General features: G+C 40.6%; 1 protein-coding gene across 9 annotated transcripts in view; it reads right to left on the reverse strand.

The window, feature by feature from the left end:
* Positions 1–24,862, reverse strand: part of ARHGEF28 (Rho guanine nucleotide exchange factor 28) — a 128,588-nt gene that overhangs the window by 74,486 nt on the left and 29,240 nt on the right. For 2 of the 9 annotated variants that reach the window (XM_074533318.1, XM_074533317.1), the window contains 3 exons: positions 9,866–10,049; positions 8,475–8,655; positions 5,223–5,295 (listed from right to left, as the gene is read on the reverse strand). The exons of 3 other annotated variants lie outside the window; for them this stretch is intronic. In XM_074533318.1, coding sequence (XP_074389419.1) covers positions 5,223–5,295; positions 8,475–8,655; positions 9,866–10,014 — 403 coding nt within the window. In that variant the 5' untranslated portion in view covers positions 10,015–10,049. Of the gene's footprint in view, positions 1–1,459; positions 1,507–5,222; positions 5,296–8,474; positions 8,902–9,865; positions 10,050–24,862 lie in introns of those variants that run through there. 4 more of the 9 variants (XM_026794338.2, XM_074533321.1, XM_074533323.1 and 1 more) reach the window with 3 other exon arrangements.

Raw genomic sequence — 24,862 nt, forward strand, 5'->3', positions numbered from 1 at the left:
TTATGCTTAGTTGCAAACTTTGCTACAGGCCTTCATAGTTCAGTTCAAGTACTATTCAATTTAGGCATTCTCATAAATGCAATTGATACAGCATGCTACTTCCACATGCAAATGAACTCCAAGGACTCAAATCCTAACCATAATCAAAGAAGAGAACAAATCATATCTTACTTCTTATGCAAACTTGATTTTCAGCCTCTTACAAAGTTTATTGGCTTATAGCCAATATACAGTGCTATGGAGAAAACAGCAATATATTCTAAGATTAGAAATATTTCTAATGCCTGAGCTGTTCATACCTATAGAAATGTCACAGTTCAATTCACTAATTAGAGGTTCATTATATTCTTTCTGCTAGATCAAAACAAGACACAATCAGTATGGGACCAGAATCTTTCCCCCCCAGCAAGACTCATGAGCTGCAACACTGTGCTCCAACACACACTTTCAGGATAGACTCCAAAATGTGTGCATGCTGCACATTTAGTTCTGAGATGTCATAGATTACAATTCCAAAATGTGAGTTCCAAACAAATGGTCAATCTCCCTCACAGCTGGCAATAAAAATTTAAAAAATCCAAGACACCAAACAAAAAAAGCCTAAAGAGGTCACCACATTTATAAAAATTACCTAACATGTCAGCTCAGCAACATTCCACTACATTCAAATGTTATTAAAAGAACCCAAAACAGCAGTAGTTACTTGGTATGGATATCACTTTTACTAGATTTACCTGGTTTGACCAGATTTTGTTTCTCTTAATCTAAATTACTATTTTAGCGTCATGCCCACGGAGGTACTAATCAAGCTCCTGTTTTAAAGGTACTTAAGAAATACCAAGACAAAGATTTTCTAGTTTTGTAAACAAATACATATAAATAAAAAGCAGAATATAAGACTAGAGATCAAGTACAACTGACACAAACACAGATGTAATGGCATTTCTCACATATTTTGGTCTCTCCCCTAAGCTGTTTAGATACCTCCAAGTAGATGACAATTGGAACATGCAGTATTTTTTTGCATCAAGCATTATTGCCATTTGCATCCTGTTAAGGACTCACAGCTACCCACAAAGTCTCCCTCAGAGACTAACTCCTCAGATGTAAGGAACCGCGCTGTCTGAGGGATGAATCTTACCCTGGACGTAGGTCTGGTGCTGACCCCAAACTGGCAGCTGCCAGCTCCCTAAAGGCACTAAGCTTCACCATAAACACAAGAGCTTTCTGGTCCAAAAGCAGAGCTTGCTTCTGTAACCCAGCATTCCAACCCACAACTACATAATAGGTTATTTCAAATAATTATAATCTACATACATAACTACTCCTGCAGCCTAGAAATAGCAGGAAGTGTTGCCTGGCAGGCTAGATCTTATTTCTTAGCTCAGATAGGCATGCAGAGGTTGCTGCTTCTCACCCTAAATAAAGCTTAGCTATTGGTAAAAAGAGAAATCTGTACCTTTGTATCATCCTGGGACAACTCATCAGAAGCCAAGTTCAGAGGACCTGCAAGAGCAAAGATTGCTGCCTTTCATAACAAGGAAATTCAGTCTGGGTCTGCTTCGGTTTCTGCTGCGGGTCTCTCTCCTTTTTCAGATAGGAAAGGGGACACAAGAAGCACGCAGGCAAGCCAGAACAATGGACATGGGCAGCCCATGCATCTCCCCGCAGCAGCGATCCCGTGGGCAGCATGCAAGCTGGATGCACAACAAGCGCTATTTTATTGTCACGGTTAAGTTTGGGCTGATTAACCCCCACACACTCAGAAAATCAACAGCTCCAGGACTGTGCCTCACACCAATGCCACAGAGCAGCTGAACTCTGCTTTTCTTCTGCAGGGATGTCATGCATTTTCTGAAATCAGACTTTGCATTTTTAACCCAAAAAGTAAAAAAATATCTTCACTTCACTGTCGCTCTTTTTTTTTGTTTGTTTGGGTTTTGGTTTATATTTTCTTCCAAGGGATGTGGAGAAGGAGACAGCAACACCAAAAAAAACACCTTCCACACTTTTCAAGTTTTGCACAAATGCAGCCTGAAGGACTACTGTGAAACAGCAAAGATACAGGAATGTAAATGAACACAAGCCTCATTCATGCATCCAGGAACATTATTGTTTAGCAAACATATTTTAAAATCAAATGATACTGAAATCATACAGATAGAGTCATCATGGTAGATATGCTTCATTTTATACTGCATCTTTCAACTCTAGGTTCATATCTGTTTTCAGAGTTCCTCGTCATTTCTCCAGCTCAAGCAAACAGTTAAACTAAGCATGCTTCAGCGGGCAGCATAGGGTGCCTTGAGGTATATGGAGGCTGGGGACCTTTACTGGCATTGAACAAAGTATACACTCAAGGTTTTTAAAAAAAAGAGTTCTATCAATACATCTGGGAAAAAACAATTCAAAGAATGCTGTCCATTACCTAAATCACACAAGTTCTGAGATGCAGTTATGTGCCCATTGCAAGCTGCTGTCCCTGACCTCGGCAGGGCACCTGGACCCTGGCAGGAGTTAGGACTGGGTCCATGCTGATCAGTACCACAGTGATTCATTTTGAATTAATCCACCCTCTTCAATTAAACTCCTGCAGCACTCATGAATATATCTCCCCTTGGATTCTAATACAGCACAACCACAGAACACAGAATCCCTGGTGCTGTCAAACTAAACATTCCAGACACCACCTTTCAGCTAGTAGGAACAGACTATTTCTTCTGTAAGTGCAGACACCTACTTTAAAGTTTCCATGAGAAGATTTTTCTCCATTATTGACATGCACTTGTCATTATTATTATTATTATTATTATTATTCAGTTCCACAATTGTCAGAAATAAAAAGCCATTTTCTCTATACAATATATACTGTAGCAACAATTGGCTTATATTCTTAGTAACAGTGTTCAGTCAACTCACAGCCACGGAATTTCAAACTCAGAAAAGAGAAAAGAAAAGCACAAAGTACAAATTTAGCCAAAATACCACCTACTTCACTTTTTGTTCTGCATCCTGTCAGGAGAATGTATCGCTCCATATATTTGAATTTAAGTTGCTATTGGAGATCAAGATAGCAGCATCACCTTACACTGACCCACTGCTTTCATATGATGGCATTTCACAAGAAATGGAGGAGGTTGGCTATATCAGCCTCCTCTCATTAACAGCTGAGGGGTTCTGATAGCATGGGGTTTTAAAGGCCTGCTGATCTTGACTTTAGGAGCGAGTAGCTACTCCTTCTTGGAACAGCAGCAGTTTTAAAATCTGAGGGGGATACTTTCATGACATGAGTCTGCCAAAATAAAATCCTGAATTTAGCAGACATTTTATAAAGGAGTTCAGTGCATGCAACTCAGAAAGTAGTAAAAAAGCACAATAATTTCATATAATTTTGCTTCCAGCAGCAACAATTTTAACTCAATCTGAAACAAAGTTCTTTTGATCTCCTGAGTGCTGGCAAATGGAAATTTTAAGACAAGTCACTAGTCACCAGTAACCACCATTCAGTGATTTTTAATTTTTTTTACTTGGTGGTTAGAAAACAATCTGCCTTGCAGAAATATGGTAACCGATTAAATATTAAAATACCAGAAGATGAAAAAACTTTGTTGACTAACACCATACAAACAGTAGTTATAGACTTCTCCTGTCTACAAGTAGGTATCACAGAGCATAGAACATGCAACATATTTACTACAATCTGTTTGTGTTGGTCCTGAATACTTACAAAATGTACTTACAATACTTACAAACTGCTTTTCAAGGTGTTGAAATGATTTTTTTTTTTTAAACATGTGCAAAGTAACTCTGATGCATGAAGGCACAAAAGTATACAGCTTCCACTGAAAACACATATAGCTATGCCAAATATCTCTGGTGCTTATCAGAATCCAAAATGGGAGTAGATGTCCTGAACTGGAGACTCTCTCGCTCTCTCTCTGGGCTATGAATACCCATTGATGTTTGCACTCTGCTTGTGCAAGTCAGACCAAGTTAAAGCTGCTTTTTGTGGAAAATATAGAAGTAATCACCACCTACAAGTCACACTGGTCAAGTGACTGCCACATATAGACTGCCAATGAAGGCCACTCACTTTCTATCCCCAAGCAGCAGCATAAAGACCACCCTGATCAGAGTAGAGTGCTCAGGTGAACACCCAGAGTAAATGCATTTTCACACTGCATCAGCAAGGTCATTCACAAAACCCATACAATAAATTCTCACTTGCACTCACAATAACAGATATGTAGCTTGTAACTGTTAACAACTGTTTATTATTTCTCTGCAAATTTAACTTTTAATGGCAGAATACTTGTTGCCTGAAGATGGACAGAAAAACTGGGTATAAAGCCATTTTTCAGCACTAGAAATGCCAGCATATACATTTAAATTCATGATTTTGTCCCTATTTTACCCATTCACTTGAAGTTACTTGCTGATGCCCCTCGAACTAGTCCCCGTCCTTTCTTTCCCTGCATCAGGTCCTGGTCCTGTCAGCAGTTTGTGCAGGTGCTCAGATTTCTGCTGCCCTCAAGGAAGGTTGATGGGTAACTGATAAAAACTTTTAATTCATTCCTAAGAATCATATATCCCCAAGCCTCATGCTTCTGATGCTGAAGAATGATACTTTTTTGTGATTTTCTCTTCAGCTCTAAGATCTGCTTGCTCTGAGGTACACAGGGAGGTATTTTGGTAATGAAAGAGCATTCTCACCCGCAAGAACAGTTCCACAATCCTTGCAGAGGTAAACTGCTCACCAAAATAGTGAACATCTAATGCAAACAAATGAGGATTTTGCCACATTAAGAAGTCTAGGCCGGATCCCAGAACTATCCGTACAAATCATTACTCTGCTCCTATCTTTATTAACTTATTAAGCTTTACTGGAATTTGCAGGAGAGTTCATTCAGTTAAACACTGCCCTCTCCTGGAATCACCTGACATTTTTCTAGCTCTTAAAATGGAATCAGTTAAGGCTTTTCCAGTCACTATAAACGTCATAATATTTTGTGAACAGTTTCAGTCTGACATTGGTAAACCAAGCTCGGTGGGGAGTATCATGATTTACAGAACTCTTGTAATGTATGACTTACCTATTCCACTGTTCTATACTAACAGGTCTCTAAAACCATATGAAACACAATCTTTCTGAATAAATAAATAATGTGCCAACTTTCTAGAGGTTTGAAAGATTGCAACATTATGGAATAAAAACACTGTACCTTCTACAAAGCGTGTTGTACTGCAGGGCATTTTTGGACCTTCCACTGTCTCAACTTCATTTGAATTAATACTCTATAAAAAAAAATCAAAATTACAGTAACTGTATTTGATGCCCATGACATTTATCTGAAAACTCAAGAACAGTATCGAAGACTGACAAACACTTATGTTATGAGCAATACTAAGATGACTGAGAGAAACTCCACAAAGAATATTTTATTGGCTACCTTCCAGAGGAAACTGACGGCAATCCCTCAAGAGGAAAACCAATAAAATATTTTTAACCACAGAGAGAAGTCACCTCCTGCTTACAATACATGAAAGATCTAAAGGAACAGATTTGCCATTTGCATTTCAGTGCTTACAGCCTTCTTCTCTATGAGAAAAGCAGCACAACAGCTTTGCACAACAGCTCCATTCAGAATTCTAGTTTACATTAAAAGCATCCTGTAAAGCAAGCAATTTTGAGGGATTGGTAATACAAAGAGAATAAACTGGGACTAAACACTAACTACATGACAGATCCAGTTGGGAGGCCAGGAGACATTCCACTCCCGGTGTCTGTAGCCTCTGGCCAGGCTGCGCCTCACTCAGATACACACCAACTCCTGCTCAAAAGGAAGAGGGGGCTGCATACAGTCTCCTATTTTAGAAATTACTCTCAGAAATTAAAAACAAAGTGGGAGGAAGAAAGAATGGATTCTTTTGTGTCCTTTCATCTACTACTCTGCTTGCTTCTAGTCTTTCCCTCTAGTAGACTGTCTGTGTATTTGCCAACTACCAAGAGCTGCAAACAGAGAAAAGACATGGTAACCTGAACAAAAGAAAAAGCCAGGGATGCCCCTGGGCTGAATACTACAGCCAAACTAATTTGAAATCCATGAAGTCCCACCTCAGTGGGGCAAGTTACATTTCTCTCTGCTCATCTCTTGCTGTGCTAGGCAGTTTCCCACTTGGACACCTGTCAGGCAGAAAAAGTCAAAAGAAAATTGGGAAACTATTAAATCTGTCCATCACCAGGCAAAAAAAATTACTTAAATGACCATAAACTATCATAATCATTTTGGATGATTAGTCCGTTTTGCCAATTCTGGTTTTTTTTATTACTCTGACACGTTTCAAATGTATCCATCAGTCCCCAGATCTCACTTCCTCCCGCAGAGCCCTGCACTGGCTGTGCTGCCTGCCTCAGCTCAGACTGCCCGTGGATCACCTTCTCCTGCTGCCTAGGTCTCCACTGGAGGTGCACAAGGAACCAAACACATCGTCCCACTGGCAGGCACCACTACCACACAGCAATCTCTGCCCCAAGGAGGTCACACAGAATTTTGCAACTTCACATTCTTTTTCAGCAATTCCAGCTATCTCCCCCAACTCTGTTGCCTAGAGTGGCCACAGAGTTTCCACTTTTTGAACTGCTGAATGAAGGCGTGGCTCCCATACAAGTGACTTTAGCTTACTGGCAGCTTGTTTTAACTTCTCCATTACTGTTTTAACTGAAAGAACTGACACAGCAAAGAGCGAAGAATGTACTTGGGAAAGATTCATGCTTTTCTTGCATGAATAGATGTGCTGCTGTCTGAGGCAATCATCTCACACAAATCCAACACTACATGCCACCATAACTGAGACACAGCTCCCTTTCTTCAGCTCATGATTTTCTGACACAAGCATAAAGTAGCAATGTTGGTCATTGGTACAGTCTCAAGACACCAGATGTACAGCCTTAGTCTTCTATAGATTAAATGAATACTCTAGGACAGCAGTAAATTCTATTTCTATTTTTAAAAGACTATGTACTGTGAAATCTCTAATACCTACCCAATATTTATAATATCCTCCCAATGCTTTGGATACAACCAAAGAGCTCAAAATTCTTGTTTGCAACAGAAGGAAAATTAATTTTATCTTTGCTTTTGGACATAATACATAGTCTAAAACCAACAGCTTTTCTATAAGAAATTAACTAAATGAACCATGTGATCTTCCCAATTATTCTGGTCTATTCCTGCTTGATTCAAAGTGCTGCAACACTGATGCTAAGCAGGAGGGGGAATAAGGTCCCCACAACAGAACCTAGACTGCTGCAACTAGAGGAATGGCAAAAGGGAAACCAACAAATCCAGGGCAGTAGGCTCTTTCCTGAAAATACCAAATGCAGAATTTTCTAGCTTTTCAGGGTCTTTGAGACTATCTAACATGCCACACTTTCTTTTTCCATTTCAAAGACTGAATGCAAAACAAGGACTTTGTGAGTGCAAGAAAAAGGCAATCATATAAATAACAATGCGTTCTTGATTATAGTTTTGGTTTTCCTTTTGAGTTCATTATTGTTAATGGAAAAGCCACACACAAGTTGCAGGGATTCTGCAACTACAGAGAGTAACTTTTTTGTATGGAAACAAATCAAAATCTCAATAATGAAGTTATGTAAGAATATACATAAGGACTATTACAGTACGCCACGCCTTAAATTTCTGTATTAAACATAACATCTAAATAATTTTCTAAGTTTAAAAAAATGCAGCATGAAATAAAGGTAACACAAGGAAAATCAGTGCCCAAATGAGGAAACCCAAAGCTAAGAATGGAAAAGAAAAGCTGAATTTCAAGACCAGAAAAAAAGCCAACTTTTAGTGTGTTAACTAGTTTTATGTATGTTGTGCAGTGTCAATCTAAAAATACAGGTAAGCATTTGCATTGCTATTAAAGAACTTATACATTCAAGCATTCTCTTTATTTTACTGAATCAAGAGATGCCCCGAAGCATAAGTCAACAGTGCTTCAGACATTTTACATTAAAATAAGAAAAACTAAACTAAACTCCATAGAAAAAGTCTGTACTCTGTATTTCTGCGGAAAATAACAGACCAGGGTTGGCTCTTGATAAAGGCTCCCAGGCATTACACTACCGGAAGAATGGAACTAAATTAAATATTTCAAGTACAAACATGAATAAAATGGCAATGCAATTGAAGACACAGATTTCAGGGAAAGATACTCCCTTTAGAGTCCACCATGACTGAAAAACAACTTAGGAGGCAAAAGAGGCTTTTACAAAGTCCTCAATGCCTCTTATGCTCCAGCTTCAGACATACAAAGTGCTGCACCTACACAAAGTAGAATCCCAAACCAGTAATCATAAAGTTATACTGGCGATCAGTGACACGGCAGCTTAAATTTAAAGGCAATGCAAACAAATCCAGCCTGAAAAGTCTACAGCTGGAAACCATGAAGAAAATCCGTGTCACCTGGTAAAGAAGAGGTCTGTCCCAGAAGTATTTTCTGAAGAGCTTAATGTCTGACTGCAGCAAGTGCTGTGCAGTGCGACTGAACGTCAGCGCCAGAGCTCCAGATGAATGAACAAACTGTATGCAGGCACCCTCGCTGATCTCCGCTCTTGAAATGTCGAGCGACTGACTGCCCTGGAAGCTGAAATGACAAACCCTTTTAGCCACAGCAGATGCCCTCTGCACGGGCAGAATGAGAGCGCTGCCACAGGGAGCATCCGGCTCGCCTCCGGCACAGCCCGTCAGGACCCCAACACACCCTCCGCAAAAACCAGAGTCAGAAAATCTGAAACAGCCACTGAAAACACAGCTGGGCAAACAAAAACGTACCAATGACTCTTTTCAGCCTTAAGAACACAGAGCTACTTCTAGCTATCAACTGGGAAAAAACAATGTTAGCTCTAGACAGTTACTACTTAAAGAAGCCGGAACGAACAAGCTGTGACAATACCTATTTCTCCTTATTGCTGTAAACGAGCAAAAATGTACCTTTTCCTGTCAATGTTGCCATATATAGCAGTAGAACACAACTGGCAGCTAGCAGATTTATTATCCCACAAGAGTGAAAAACAGAAAGTATCTCAAGGGAATACAACATTGTTTGGAACATAACAAGTAAATGAGACAGTCATAACATAATGTACTTTTTTTTAAGCTGAAGTACAGATAAGTCTCACATAAACTACAGGCTGCATGGAGCCAAACTGAAAGAACCACATACCAAAATAAAAATGCACCCTAATTCTCGTGTGTTTCTATTTGCAAAGAAAAGCCAAGAGTAAGAAGGGGTGTCTGATGCTTACCATTTGGTATCCCAAGACACCCCATGCAGCTCCTCAGGACTGTAAAGACAGAGCTCCAGACAGCTGAAAGGTGCCAGAAAGCACTTGTCTTTTGAGTTATTTGTCAGTGTGGCAGCTCTCTGGCAAAACAGAGTCATAACTGCAGCACTGTCTTCATTGCTAATTCTCCCTTATTTGTTGTCCAAACTTGAACTTTCCTATGGTTCTGTTTGTACACAAATATTTCTTTATATATATTTTAAGAAAGGTCTTTACATGTTTTTAGTGTGTCAGGATTCAGCTGATACAGTGCTGAGAGAGGTACCTGATGGTGCAGCTGGTCCTCTATCATTTAACTATTAATTGACTTCAAATGTAATGAAGGACACAAATAATAAACTTCCTACAACTGTAAATGCAAATTTACCATTTAAAATTATAATACTGGCAAAAAGCAGCAGAAACCAGCACAAAATAGGCAACTCTCTCCAGATAAATAACAGTACTCCCCACATCCCTTAAATGACAAGACCATTTCATAGAAAAGAGCAAAGAAAGCATTATACACACTTTGTAAAGATCTCAACAAGTTTGGAGTGTCCAATCTGCAAAGCCAAATCTAAGGGTGCTGCTCCATCCTCATTAGGTAATGCTAAGGCTGATGACCCTCCAGGCTGGGCTGGCAAGAACAGGGAAAGCTTAACCAAGTCCAACTTCATCACAAGGTGGAGAAGAGTTTCTCTTTGTTCAGGCTCTTAAAAAGAAACACAGCAAGCAGATCAAAATCATCAGTAACAAACCCCAGCATTTTACTTGCTGGGAAGCATCAAAAGACATTTATTATCATCTGCAGAAATAATACAGCTCAAGTTCAGACCTACAAAATCCTTTTGGCAGAAGATTTTAGGCCTTCCACTGAAAACACCAGTTACCTACTGTGGTGGTTTGACCAGGAAGAAGTGGGAATTCTGGGAGGCTGTGGTCAAACCAATGGATGCTCGGAGTTTGATATTGGCACCTTGTGTGACCAGTGCAGTTTGGACACACCTCCGAGAATACACAGGGGTTAAAAAGCAGAGCTCTGGCCCTGGGAGGCTCTCTTGGGACGTCGAGGAGAAGAGGTCAGATCTCCCTCCCCTGTCCAGCCGCTGCTGCTGGGCGGGGGAGGGGCAGCCATGCGGTAGGCCCGGGGCCTGGACAGAGATGGGGGTGAGAAGGCCCTCAAGGATGGAAGGGTGGAGGAGCAGCCCCAAGAGACATCGGGCAGACATTTCCCCCCCCCAGGAGGGAGAGAGAGGGAGAGTCGGCGAGACGGAATGTGATAGCAGCCGGCCCAGGAGGAGAAAGGGGGAAGAAGGGTGCAGCCCGGCCGGCCGCAGCAGCAGCGCGTGTGGGAGTATCGTCGTTCTGAGACAGGCAGAGACTGAAATTTTTAACCCCTTTCTTTCATGATTGGGGCCTTGCAAGAATGCTGATCCTCCTCGGAGCTGACTAAGAAGGGAGATAAGAGATAAGATGAAACAAGGACCTGGCCCGAAGGACGTAGAGAAGACTGGCTGAGTGAAGAGAGAGATGCTTGGAGTGGCCTTTTGGCTGGACTTTTCTTGTGGCCATGGACTCAGTTTGTTCCTGTGACACAGAGACTGCACTTAGGGGGAGGCAGTGCCTCAGAACCAGGAGGGTTCATCGTGGGGACCCCTCGGCCCCAGGGGGTTGGAAAAATATGGGGGGGACAGATGTCCCAAAGCAGAGACTGTGCCTTTTTGGAGTGAGACAAGGCATCCTTAAAAGACAACCCTAAAAGCAGCTCTGGTCCATGCACGGTGGTGAGAGCACTGGGCATGGAAGGAAGATGTCACAAGCGGCAAAAGGACTTTCCGGGCGGTGCCGAGTGACATTGGAAGCACAGAGGTTTCAGCGTGTTTCCAAGGGAAGCCTATGGAACAAGAAGGACTCCTCTCCTCTTCATGAACTGAAGTTTGAGTATACTAAAGTGTGGTGCCAGGCTGGGAAGTTGGTGATTTGGGAGAATGTATCAGATTGGGAAATTCAGGTAGTGGGGAGGAGGAAAGTGGGTTTTTTTTGTAAGGTTTTCAATTTTTTTTTTCCTTTTCCTTATAGTTTTTTCCCTATTTTCCTGTAGTTTAGGTAATAAAGTGTTCTTTATGTTTAAGCTGGAGCCTGTTTTGCTTATTCCTGGTCACATCTCACAGCAGACACCAAGGTGAGGGCATTTTCATGGGGGCACTGGCTCTGTGCCAGGCTCAAACCATGACACCTACTTAATTGCATATGCAGAGCTAAAGAATAGCTAAATGCTATATAATTTCTTCCATCAAAGAAATCAGCTGAAATTAGATAATTCCAGCTGTTAATTAATTATTATTTCTCTCATTCTCTGTATGTAAATAGCAATCAGCACCAGTAAATGTCCCAATGGAGAAGATAGTTAAAAAGCAATTTTCCTGCAATCTGCCTTGCCTCAGCAACACAAAACATCCAGCAGCACAGCCAAGTATCTAAACTAAAAAAATTTTAAAATATTTTAAAAAGGGATATAATTTCTCAAGGCAGGCTGCTTATCAGGACAGTAAGAAATCTATAAAATAACACACACATACATAGAATATGCTGGATAATTCCTGCTTTTCTCTTCTCAAAAGCTAACTGCATGTGTCAAGCCTTCCTCTCCTCTCCACTTTTTTAGCACATAATCATCAAGTTCAATGGGATGAAGTTTAAAATAAAGGAGTACACAACCATGACTTAGTCACTAGATGCTGAATCATCTTTCACACCATTCCCTGGCCTCTCTTCAAGGAAGGATTTATTTGGCTCAATACATATATTCTCAAACAAAAGGTCTCTGCAGTTTAAAGGCAATAAATAAAATATTCTCAAGTGCCACTCAACCAGTTTCTTACTCTGATATTTTGATATGAAGTTAAACATAAGTGTTCCTCCCTGAGAGTCAAGTATTTAGGGACCATTGCTGTACAGATTTCAGAACAATCAGCTAAAATGAGTTAGGTTTCCAGTGATTTAATAAATGTCACTGAAATTTCCATTTCTTTCCCTTCACAGCTTCCTTTTGCATAACTGAAGGCTGCCGTCATGTCTCAGCCAAATACATCCTCTCTGGACATTCTAACAGAAGAGTTGTGTTCTACAAAGCCGAATGTCTTCTCTGGAGCCAATAGGGGAAAAGTCATTAGCCTCTTTCAAAAATGTTGGACTTACGAGTGTTATTATATTCCAAAAAATCCTTTATCTTCACATCCCATAGAGCCAGAATTGCAAGGAACTTAAGAAACTTTCCCTACCACTACAGAGGGAAAATCACTGTTGGATCTCCTCTGGTAATACAGTTTTTTTATCTGAGTATTTGGTACTTAGTATTTGGTGGCAACCCATCCAGACTTTTTACCTTTCCATTTCAGGTGGAATCAAAACTTCCAGACAGTCAAATCCCGGAAAAAGACACCATGCTTCCTTCAATAAATGAAAGAAATTCCAGGCATAAGAGTAAAAGGGAGCTTCAGGGCACAGACTTGAGCACTTTAACAGCCAGCACACCTGAATGTAGTGTCTGAAAACTAATTTTATTGCAGTTCTAACAGAAGTAGACACATTAACAAGACACAGGGAGAATTCTTTATATCAGAATATCACTAAACATTTACATAATATGTACCTAAGTATTTGTGGAACACATATATAAAATGTCACACCACTATTTTTTAAAGTTCATCTTACTGTGGCTAGCCAATATGTGACCTGCTAGCCTGCCTATGCAACAATTTCCTCCACAGGTTTCAGTCTTTAAAATTTTTTCTTGGTCTCCCCATTTCAGATTATAGGAAAATATATGTCCATCTGGGCACAGGATCTGCTGTAGGATCCAGAGCCACAGAGGAAAGTAATGAATCATGGGGAGTTTTTTTCCTCCAAGGTCTACAAAACGTTTCTTATTTCAGTCTTTGGAAAGGATGATCATTGCTACATTTTAGTTACCAACACAAATATGATCTATAGCGTTTACACATCTATGAAACAAGACAGCACAGATGTTTCAAAGTTTTTGAGCATGTGCAATCTTTACACCACTGAATCCAACTGAAGCCCTTGCAGACTGCTTTGCTAAACGGAACCACAAGCAACATGGAACCACAGAAATGCCTGGATCGGAAGTAAACTTCAAAGGCCACTTACTTCAAAGACCCTGCCATGGACAGGGACAGTTTCCACTAGAGGAAGTTTCTCAAAGCACCCTCTAACCTGGCCTTGACCAATGCAGCCCAGAAGATCTGACTGCAACTCACTGTTTCAAAGCCCAATCAAACACTCCTCATCAAACACCATGGTCTGCTTGGACCTGAGACCTTCTTCTATGGAGGACATTTAAATAAGCACAGTTAAGGCTTCTCAAAACCTGTGGATGATGTGCTACTTGAAAAATGAGAGACCACAGTACAATTCTCCCCCCCAGGCAGATGCGATTTGAACATACACAGCTTCAAATTTCCTCAAAAAAAAGTCTGTTTTCATCTGATGGAAGCATACCATGTTCCCTCCATTGCAGAGTAATTGAAAATAGGGCATGGTGCAGAGGGAAATCCAGGGGATGCAGGGCACAAAAGCAAGAAAACAGCAGACTGACTACAATGCAACAATCAGCTAGAAGTCTCTGCTGTTTAGACGTGGATGCCTTTCTCATTATACTGTTGTCAGAAGCGAAAAACAATGCTCAAAGCCCGGATCTCTCACACACTCAGAGAATGACCTAACAATTCAGTCACAGTATGAAAATGTGTGCCAGTATCTTCCCTTTCCCTAGCTGTATATCTGAATGCAGATTGATAACATCATGTGTGCTTTGCATATTCAGCACTGGCCCCAGTGCTATACCTGTACTTCAGAGTCTCCCGTGGAAGGACTTCAGCAGACTCAAGGCTGTGCTACCCATCTGGAGCCCAGCAGAAAACCTTGTCTGGGGTGTTTATATGTACACCAGGGAGTTCATGTTTAAATACACAGAAAATTATGTGGTCCAAAATGCAGACCCTGAACAAATATTATGCATTCACAGGAAAAAAAAAAAAATTTCAGAATTGCTTCTTGATCTGGCATACTGAAACTCTGCTAAAGTCTTGATGTAAAGTGCTAACACTTTAGACATCAAGCTGTGTTCTTCAGATGCTTCTAGTACACCATACTACACTTCACTACACTGTTAGCAACAAGACAGCAAACACACTAAGCTAATTAAAACACATGCAAATACATCATTCAATATTAAGCATGCCAAATATCTGTAGATGTAACCCTAATCCTCAGACTAAATGCATTGAAACAAAAAGGTAAACTTTACTCTGAACATTGGCCTGTGGCCACTGGGTTTCAATGTATACTATAACAATGCAAAAAAAAGCCAGATAAGTTTGCTCTGAGGATGATAAGATTAGCACTTTCCCACTCAGCAAAAAAGGGAGCCCTTAGATAGCCCTGATGAGGAATAGCCTTCTCTCTGCTCCAACACTGCAGCAAATAAAGTTACTCTTCTGGCAGCCAAATCTTACAAACAATGCAGTATGAATAAGTCTGCTGCAAAAGAACAAGTTTTAAAAATAACAGTAATTAATCTTTGTCTTCTGAAACCGCCATCTAAAACAATAAGTTCTACTATCTCACCACAAATAGTCTAGAAACTGATCTTTATCTGCCTAACCTAACAACCTCCATCTAACCTTATGCTAAATTTGTTCATGGCCAGCTTGAATGCACACGGTAGCCGAACCACACAGCAGGTTCAGTGTCTGCTCTCAGCCCTGATATACTTAGTCAGAAACAACACTCACATTCCTCCTCGTCCTTTATCTCTCTAGATGATGTGTTTGCTAGGCTACTCTCTTCTTACTAGTGCCACATGTCTTGCCCAGAAGTGAACAGAAACCGATGACATAAAGCAATTACTAATACCTTCACACAAAAGGAAAATCTGAAATTTGAGCTGTCTACTCTGAAGGATAAATGGAAAGGTAAGTATGCTCTTCAGTACAAGGATTTTTCACCTCAAGGAGGGTGAAGCACTGGGACAGGCGGCCCAGAGAGGTTACAGACTGTCTGTCCTTGGAGGCGTTCAAAACCTGATCCTCAGCAACCTGATGCAACTCCAAAGCTAGCCCTGCTCCAAGTGGAGGGTAGGACCAGATCACATCCAGGAACACTGGGCTTGGTCACCTCCAGGGACACTTACATCCAAAATCTGCTGTCGTCCTATTCCAGAATCAGCAATACCAAAACAAAACAAAAAAAACACAAAAAAATTTCAAAAAGACATGATGACTGATAATAAGCTTTTTAAACAGACCTGCCTATAAAGAAAATATTTTCATTAAAAGATGGTAAAGTTCTGAAATAACAGAAGGTTAGCAATTCTTTCCCTTAGGAACAATTTCTAGTTTCAGTTCTCTACTTTTACCACCTTCTCTTATACTTCCTCACTGTGGCAGAACAAATGGCATTTTCCTACACTTCTCACTTTATTTTCCCATACCCCTGGGGAAGAATTCAAGTGTGGCATAAAGGCAGGGAGGGGGGAACCACAAAGAAAACACAACAGAAAGAAAACTACCCAGAAATAAACATACACATAGACCAATATTCTGAAAAAAACCCAACATAATTCAACTGCATTCTGTGGCAAGCAAGAACAAAATAAGGAAAAGAAGAAAAGCACAAGACTTCTTCAACATATTCATATTTCAATGGTATAAAATGCTATTTAATTTCAATAGTATAAAATGCCATTTTCCATCAATGTACAAACAAAACCAATCCTATGATTTGAAGGACATGCTGCTGGCTGATTCAGACAGGGTCAGCTACTACAAGGTAGATGGGGCTGTAAATGACAGGCACTATCAAGACTGTTTTGCATTGCATCTCTGTTTTCCAGCCAAAACATTCTGTTTGGGTTACACAGAGCTGAGTCAAACAGTCTGTTTTCAACATTAAAAAAAATCCTTTTGTTCTTCCTTGCACCTGAATCCCTTCCTATGTCCAAAAAAACAAACTAAAACCAAATATTTCTCTCTGACAGAAATGACTAAGCCCCTTCTGGGCTCTGAATCTCATTCATTTCCTGGAAGGAGACTAAAAATTCCAAGACTGAAAAGCAGGGGTGGCATCAAAACTGGCTATCAAATTGAATTTTTTTCCTGGCTTCATACTTTTATACATTACTGCTATTTTTTTTCATTGCTCCATTAGGAACGAGATTATTTATAAAGTTGCCTCCAGGGCACCCCACTTCTGCAAAAACCCACACAAGTGGTTTTGCTGAGGGACATCAGGCTACAATGCTTGAAGTCAGGTATGTGACAGACCATCTGACAGCATACCCACGTGAACCAACTCCCAGAGACTGGCATCAACCCTACAGAAGAAAAGGAGAGAAGATACAGGGAGTCCATTGCAAAGGGAGTCTTGCCCCAGCAGTTTTAGCAGCAGGGGCGCCAGAAAAGGCTCCCATCCACCAGCCCCATGCACCATGGAGCCACACCTAGGCCTCAGATGGAGTTCCACCTGACTCTACAGACCGGGGGACCCCAGCTAGGATGCAAAACACCACAGGAGATGGTGTGTGTTGCTGGGAGGGACAGTCCTCGCCCTCTAGTACTGCAGCCAAACACTGCCCCGAGGTGTCTGGCGTAAGACACTTGTTTGCTGAGCACCATCCAAGTGCAGAGTACCAGCTGGGACCCCTTTTCAGCCAGGAGAAGAGCAGGGCTCTCCAGCCCAGTGCTGACTGAAGGCTTTGGTCTGGGTCAGAGCACAGCTTTGTATCTTCAGCAGCAGAGTGGCTCCAGAGCCCCACTTCTCTCTACTGCCCTCAATGGGAAACTTTATCTTCTGTATCTCTTACAGTAGTCACTCTCCTGTCATTCTGTGTATCTCCAAGTGCTCAGTACTTTTCCCAGAAAAGCCTCCTCATGGTCAAAGGGACCCCAAATGCCTCCTCTCTGCCATTATTTCCACAGACCAGGAGATGAGAATCATAACGTGCTTGACAATATCTTGCCCCATGCAGGTTTCTGGATCAGCAGCAGGCTCTAGAAGACACACATCTGCTTCACAATGCACAGGCTAGCATCCTCCTCCCTCTGCCAGGCACAGTTTCCAAAAGGACAAACTTCAACTGGGACAAAGATTTATCTGTTTCTCTAACTTCCTGAATTCTTTGACCAAAATACAATTACCTGTCCTCACAAATCTCACCAGACCCAGACACACTTATCCACTGTTCCCAGTGTTTTTCTAATTCTGTGAAGGAGAACAAGCACTTTGCACTCCTTTCCATTTCCTTCAATGGAAAAAAAAAAAGTAATCTAAAATTCCAGCTGAAAGGAGACACAGACAGAATTTTCTTTAATTTACAACACAATCCTGACATGCATCAGTCAGGTTTGAACTTGTGCACTTTAGAAAGACTACCAAGTGAAAACAGTAGCATTAATTACAAAGAAAAGGGGAGGGAAAGAGCTATAAAGGAAAAAATGCCACAGAAAATGGGAAAGTGTCCTCCAAAGGCAGACTCTAAAGCAACAATAAAGCAACATGGTAGCTCAGTTCATTCCGCAAGACCTATCCATAGAAAACAATTACAATGCATTTATGAAAAAAAATTGAAAATCTCCTTGTTCACTAAAGGGAACTAAACACTGTTTCCTTCTTTTCGATCCACAATTAGTTTTCTTAATTCAGGCTGTAACATTATTGCTTCCATTAATAGACAAAAACCTAAAAGAGCAGTCTTCCTCTGGAAAATAACTGTAAATGGTGGCAAAGCTGGCAGCAAGTGTTCTTTGTTTACCAGCACAGTTAAGTAACCCAGACAACATGAACTCACTCTCTTGACAGCGCCTCCAAAACAACCACAAACGAAGATGCCCTCAGTTTCTTGTCCATAAAGAGCACTGCTTGCAAAGTGCCCTCCTATGCTCCCATTTGCCTCTGACAGCTGAGAAATGTAAACCTGTGTTTGTCAAGGATAAAAAAGCTGCAGGGAAGATGCTGAACCTATGTCTGATGGTTCTTGGGACTGCCAGTACTGGAAGGGTGCAATAACCTGATGATGTTAAGAAAACAAAGAGTTACTTGGAAGCATTTTTCTCATTCAGATTTATTTCTTCCTTCTCTCTCTTTCTCTTTTTTAGTCTTTCTCCCTTCCTTCTTTGCATCTTTACCTTTTTTTTTATAATTTTTTTGTAAACAAAAATACTGTGGGAAAATTCTCTTCTTTTTTTCTGGCAGCACTAGCAATTTCTTTAGCTTATTATTTAATACTGATTGTCTCCATAAATTCAATAATCTGGTTCAGAAGGAAAATATCCTTTATCAAGGTGCAATAAACAAAATTGGCTTCTCCCTCTCCCTCCTTCCCTACCCCTCCTTCCCCTTTCCTGAAACCCACCAACAAATAAATGTCTAAGCAGAGCACATTTGCTGAGTCCCCAGTTTTCTCTAGCACCAAGCTGCTGATCTCAGCATCTGACCACTGTGTGGGAGTGAGCAGCTCTTGTCACAGCTGTCACACACACATCTATTACAAGTCAGGATTACAAAGAGGGTCATGCTTTCTTGTTTCTTTTGTCCAGCTTCCTATAATGTGGCAAACAACTCCTGACCTGTGCAACTACACGAAATTCCTGAATTATTTGCAATGCTCTCTAGATAATCTTTTGGCTCTCTTTATCCAATCCTTCTTATACCTTATAAAGGAATTCAAACATTTTTCCTGAATACCAAAACTCTTATGACCAAAGAGTTCCTCTATCTTTCCATCAACCCTTACATTTCTAAATCCTCATAAAAATCAATGAGGTCAAAAAACAGCAGATAGTGCAATAGTTTTCTCCAGCAACGTCACTCAAAAGTATTTTTTCCAACAAAAATAGCCCTGCAACTCCGAAAACTGACTGAATCAGAAAAGTATTATGCCCTAAGTAATGCTGGATGATAGCACCCATATATTTTATAACATTCATATTAAAAAGGACATCCTGACAATGTCAAGTGTCAAGGTATCTCCAATCTTTGGTACGAGGAGTCGAAGGGACAGCACGTAGGGAAAGTTCTCATTCTACTTCTATATACTCATAAATTTCTAGATCCTATTTCTCACCCATTTTGAACTTTCAGAGCATGTAGAAAAGTACAGGGATAACCTTTGATTAGCTCACTGTTGAAAATGAAGGACTTTTCCTCATGTGCTGAGCATGAAGCTCTCCAGACTCAGTCCATCCCCTTCTCCCTCCCCGTCCTTCCCCTCTGTGCACAGGCCTCCCTCAGCCACAGACAGCCCTCAGCCTTGCTGGGCTCTCTTGGCTTTGGGGACAAAAATACAGGGATGGGGACAGCACAAGGAAGCAACTCCAGTCGGTGCTTCTCAGAGCCAGGAGAGAAGATCAAAACTATACTTTCCAAAAGGAAAAAGAGAGGATACAGAAGTTAAAGAAATATTATACAAACTGTCTAGAGGAGAGCAAAATAGATATGAGGCCCAGCCCAAGCCTGGACCTCAGAGAGAGACACGGGAAGGAGTAGCCTCCCTTGGGCTGAAGGAAAAGCTGTCCAAAAGCTTTCAGGAGTCCCCTGCAAGGAGGTGGGCCCAAGCACTGCCCAGGCAGGAGAGCGCTGACAGATCTCACTGTAAATGAGCATTGCTACCAGGTCCCTGGAATTAGTTTATTCAGAAACCAGGCAAAAGACCCTGGTTTTATTTAAGCGCAGCATCTGTTGTACAAGAAGAGATGTCACTTCTTCAAGTGCAACTGTGTCCACGAGGCAACCCCACCTCAGTATGCTGAAGAAATGCTTGTCTAACACTTCAGATGTTCACAGAGACTCTGTATGGCAATAGGGGCACATATCCCAACTTTTTTGGCTGCAATGAAATTTCATTTATGTATAGTATTTTAATCTGAAAAGTGAACTAAGTATGAAAAATACATAGAAACAAAAAATACAAGATCTATAAAAGTCTTGCAAGGGCAACATATTCTTTTTCCATATAAACATTGCAGTACACCTGAAAATTAACAATTAGCACAACTGAAAATTAAACAATTTTGCTATGTGGATAGCAGTTGCCCTGGCAGAGCTTACTCTGAGATGCTGGCTGAGATGATCTCTGACTCTCTGGGCCCACAACACAACCAGGATAACCTTTCCCCATGCTTCAAGCAAGCAGGTACCCAGCTGGCTATGCCCAAGCATCTCTCAGTACCCCGGCATCCTGCTGATGCTTCTGGGTTGGGTTTCAGCTGATTAAATGCTTAGATAAGCCTGTGAACAAAACTACAGCGGATTTCTTCAGGTTTTGATACAAAGTCCTCACTGCTAAAATGCAACAGTTTTTCCAGAAGCTGAGCAAATATTTACTCCACACAAAATGAAAAAACTAACAGCCTTTTTTTTCTCTCCTGTCTAGCCAATATTTGAATGAGACTTGGTATTTGGTTTTACAACTGTTTGCAACAGACAGACAAAAAACATTCTTCAGATTTTAAGTTATCTGTAATTTAGAATTAGAAAGATTTAAGATGTGAAAAAAGCCCTTACCCAAAGAAATTAGCTTAACTGACATGTTTTTATTTCCCAAAAGCTTGCATGCATCTCTTTCAGTTTGGCTGACATGCCTGTCTTCTAATTTTCAGCAATTTAAAGTACTAAAAGGAAAACAGCCAAAACTACCAAATTTTCAGTGAAAAACATGTGAAGCTATCAAGTATAACACAGTTTCCACCCTCAGCTATAAATCAGCTGACTCTGCAAAAGAAAAATAAACTCTTCAGCAAACCCTATCTACAGTTCTTTGTTTGCAATGAAACCTGAAACTAGGAAAATCCCACCTGATTTTGTTATGAAGTTTTTCAGTAACATACCCTAACATAATGTTTCACAGGTATTTGCATTCCACTTCCTCTACAACTAAAAAAAAAAAAAAAAGAAAGAAAAACCAAACACTTAGAAACTTATTTAATGATATTTTCCCCAAAGAATGACCACAGTCATAAATGAAGGATAAACATTTGACAATGGCAAAAACTGTGTTCATTCTGCACACTGGAATGCCTACAGTAACATATTCTCCTCTATCACCTTTTTCTCCCAAGACAAAATATCTCACTTGGTTAGAATTATGGCTGCAAAGCTTCATGATACAGTTCTTGCTTCTTTTAAACAGCTCTAATTATAAATTAAGAACTGCGTTCACAGTGAGTAAAGGCAGAAAAACCTTCTAGGGAGACAGAGGTACAACAACCATCCTTTTTAAGGCACAAACCAAATCTCTAGTCACAAACCAAATCTCTGATTAGCCCTCTCGCACTTGAACAATTTTTCACAATAACCACAAAATAAAAGCACAAGAGTAGAGAATTTGGACCAAACAGTGAGATATTCTGCTCTGAACTGTGCACCAAACCACTGATAAAAGCTTTCTAACTTCAAATAAAACTCTACCACCTTCTGGACAGCTTCCAAGGATGTTCCAAGTTGAAGGCAACTTTTCATAAGCAACAGCCATCATCAAGTCATTATCCAGTGATTGCAGATCTTTCATCCTTAGCCCAAACTTATCCAGCAACATGCTGTGACTACTGGCAGTGACACATTCTGCGTGATCAACCAGAAAGCGAGACAACTTGCGTGACAGATTCTCTCTGTAAGGGATGGGACAGCTGCTGAGGACCACAGGTGAGAAACCCACTGTGTACTTTGACACAGACACAGAAATTGCTTCTTGGTATCCGTGGCCTGTAACTATAATGTAAATTAATCACTAACATCATCTGTGTTCAGAAAATACATCAGTTATTTTTCATCTCATCCGCATCTAAGAGCTGTGGCTGCTCATTCAGAATTATTTTGTTCTTCCCTTTCATTACACTGATTTGTCTTAGACACTGACCGAGAATTTATACTGATGAACTTGGATTCAACTAGACTTGAACTGATAGTCCTCCCAATTATACCAACTTGATTAATTCTAGAACCAGTCTTTTTAGGTGAGGGTTCTTCAACCACAGTAGAAAGAAATAAAGATTCTTGGATAAGCATTAAGAAAAATTAGATGGTCTTGAAAAGAGTGGGGTTGTGGCCTGCAAAATTAATTCTGAGTAATACATCTATTTATTAAAACTAATTTTGCATTTACCCAGGCCAGAACCCAAAAGCTTTTAACTAATGCACTCTTCAGGGTCTTGGCAAACTTGATTAAATGCTGTATCAATTCTATGACAGCTGGGACCCTCCCAGTCCAAGGGAGTTTTTCCCTTTAACCTCATCAGCATTTTGTCTTTCTCTCCTACTCCTTTGACATCTAAGGCAGGGTGGACACCTAAAAGAGGATATCTAAATGAGGTGCAAGCTGTACCTCTCACTGTAGAGTTAAACATGATGTACTGAGGGCCCCAGTTTAAATTTTCCAATGTATTCTGAAAAGCTGTGAATACATGTGCAATCTAGTAACTGCAGGAGGAAGCATGTACTTGCCACAACTAGCTGTTTTTAAAGCGTTCTGTGTTCCCTTATGTGCAATTTGGCTACCATAAAATAACATTAATATCAGCAGGGATATAGTTTAACCTCACATTTTATTGAAATCTGTTCATGGCTTTTGTCATGATTAAGGGCTGCCTGTAGCCATTGGATTTTGCTCCTCCCCCAGAAGCAACCATTTAACAGTGTCACACAATATGCTGAGATCTTAAAAACAAAATTGAAACCCACTTGGAACAAGCCTAGCATTGTATTTTTCCCAGTTGTAATCCATGACAACTATTTAGCATTTACAGGTTCAGAGGAGTCACTATGTAACAGCAATGAACTTCCCTTTTTTTATACTCTGCACTTATTTTCAGACTCTAAATCCCCTTTAGAACACAAGAGAAAACAAGAAGATCCAATTGCACAGGTACACCACATCTTATTGCCTCCTACTCACACAAATGAAAAGGTCACAAAGCACACAATAAAGGTGACAAGCAGGGTATATGTTACATCCATGAGGGAGACAAGCCCAAGGCAGAGAGCCAGCTGGGAGGCAACACAGATGTCCCTTGTTTCCAGCGAGGCACCCTGGAACAGTTTTCCAAACCCTTCTGTGCCAAGTGCAGCTCCAGCAGAGCTCTGAGCATCACAAGCAGGAGGGTCCTGCAAGCCAGGCTGACAGCTGCTCCAACAGAAGGCTCAGAAATAACAGGACTTTTGCAGGTGTTAGGATTACCAGAGGCAAATAGCTGTGGCACAGGATCAAGCCACATTAAAAATCCTGCCATCCCTGAAGACTGCACTTTAAGGCACACCCCATGGCACAAGTCCAGTAAAACTTAATCCGATACTGCGTTGGCATGGATTGCTACAAAAGGCAGGATCACCTATGGAGAGTCAAACTCAACCTGGATCCTAAAGCCCATCATTCAAATCCCTGCATTTTCTCCATTACAGAGACATAAAACAGTTTCATCAAATTGTCCAGTCATGCTGAGCTTTGAATTGGGGTTGGGGTAAAGCAAAGAGTGGAAAAATATAAACATGAACTAAGGCTCACCTGGAGCTATGGACTGAAGAGTGTTGTCACTAACTCGCTCAGCAAACATTATATGTCTCTTCAGGGATCCATCATAAAAAAAGTAAAACTCAGCATCCACTGGGAGGTAAATGTCTTTGTCAAATTTTGCATGTACAGTCACTTGTCCCTGAAATTGAAAATGCATTCTGAAACATCCAGTCAATTTCTCATCTTCAACAGACCCACTGATGTATAATTCAGGTCTAAGCTTATTGTAATCTTCATAACTCTGCTATACACAGGCCCTGATAGAGTGACAAATCTTCCATTTCCTACTTCCACTTAGAAAACAACACTGGTTTTATGCCTGCAACAGCAAAGCTAATTTTTAAAAATGCTTTTTAAATAATATCTTTAAAGAAATTTATTTCATCTTACCCCACACAAATACAATTGGCTTTTTATTTAAAATGCATCAGAATAACTGAACCCAAATATTTTGTTATTTACAAAAGCAAGTTTTGTTTTAAAAAACTAAAAAAATTCAGAAACTATTTAAATTACCTTAGACTTCAGCCTTCAAAAAGAAGCACCAATGCAATTCTACAAATGGTTTCAAAGAACACTAGTTCCCAGATATTTGTCTGTGGGTTTCTTTATAGTAAATAGAAAGCAACTGGCCAAGAAAAACCTGTCATACAATAGCTTCAAAAAAGAACAGGAAAAGGATCTAAGAAGTGGCAATGCCTGACAAGTCTGAAGGAGGAAATTTAGATCAAGCTGCATTTCCTTGAGTAGGAGGATAGTGTGCTACCACACAGTTCCTGACTGCCTGTGGTGGTTTGACCAGGAAGAAGTGGGAATTCTGGGAAGCTGTGGTCAAACCAATGAAGGTTTTGAGTTTGAGACTGGCACCTGGTGTAGCCAGTGGGGTTTGGACACACCTCCGAGAATACACAGGGGTTAAAAAGCAGGGCACTGCCCCTGGC

This window comes from Zonotrichia albicollis, chromosome Z, assembly GCF_047830755.1.
Source record: "Zonotrichia albicollis isolate bZonAlb1 chromosome Z, bZonAlb1.hap1, whole genome shotgun sequence".
Classification (NCBI taxonomy): domain Eukaryota; kingdom Metazoa; phylum Chordata; class Aves; order Passeriformes; family Passerellidae; genus Zonotrichia; species Zonotrichia albicollis.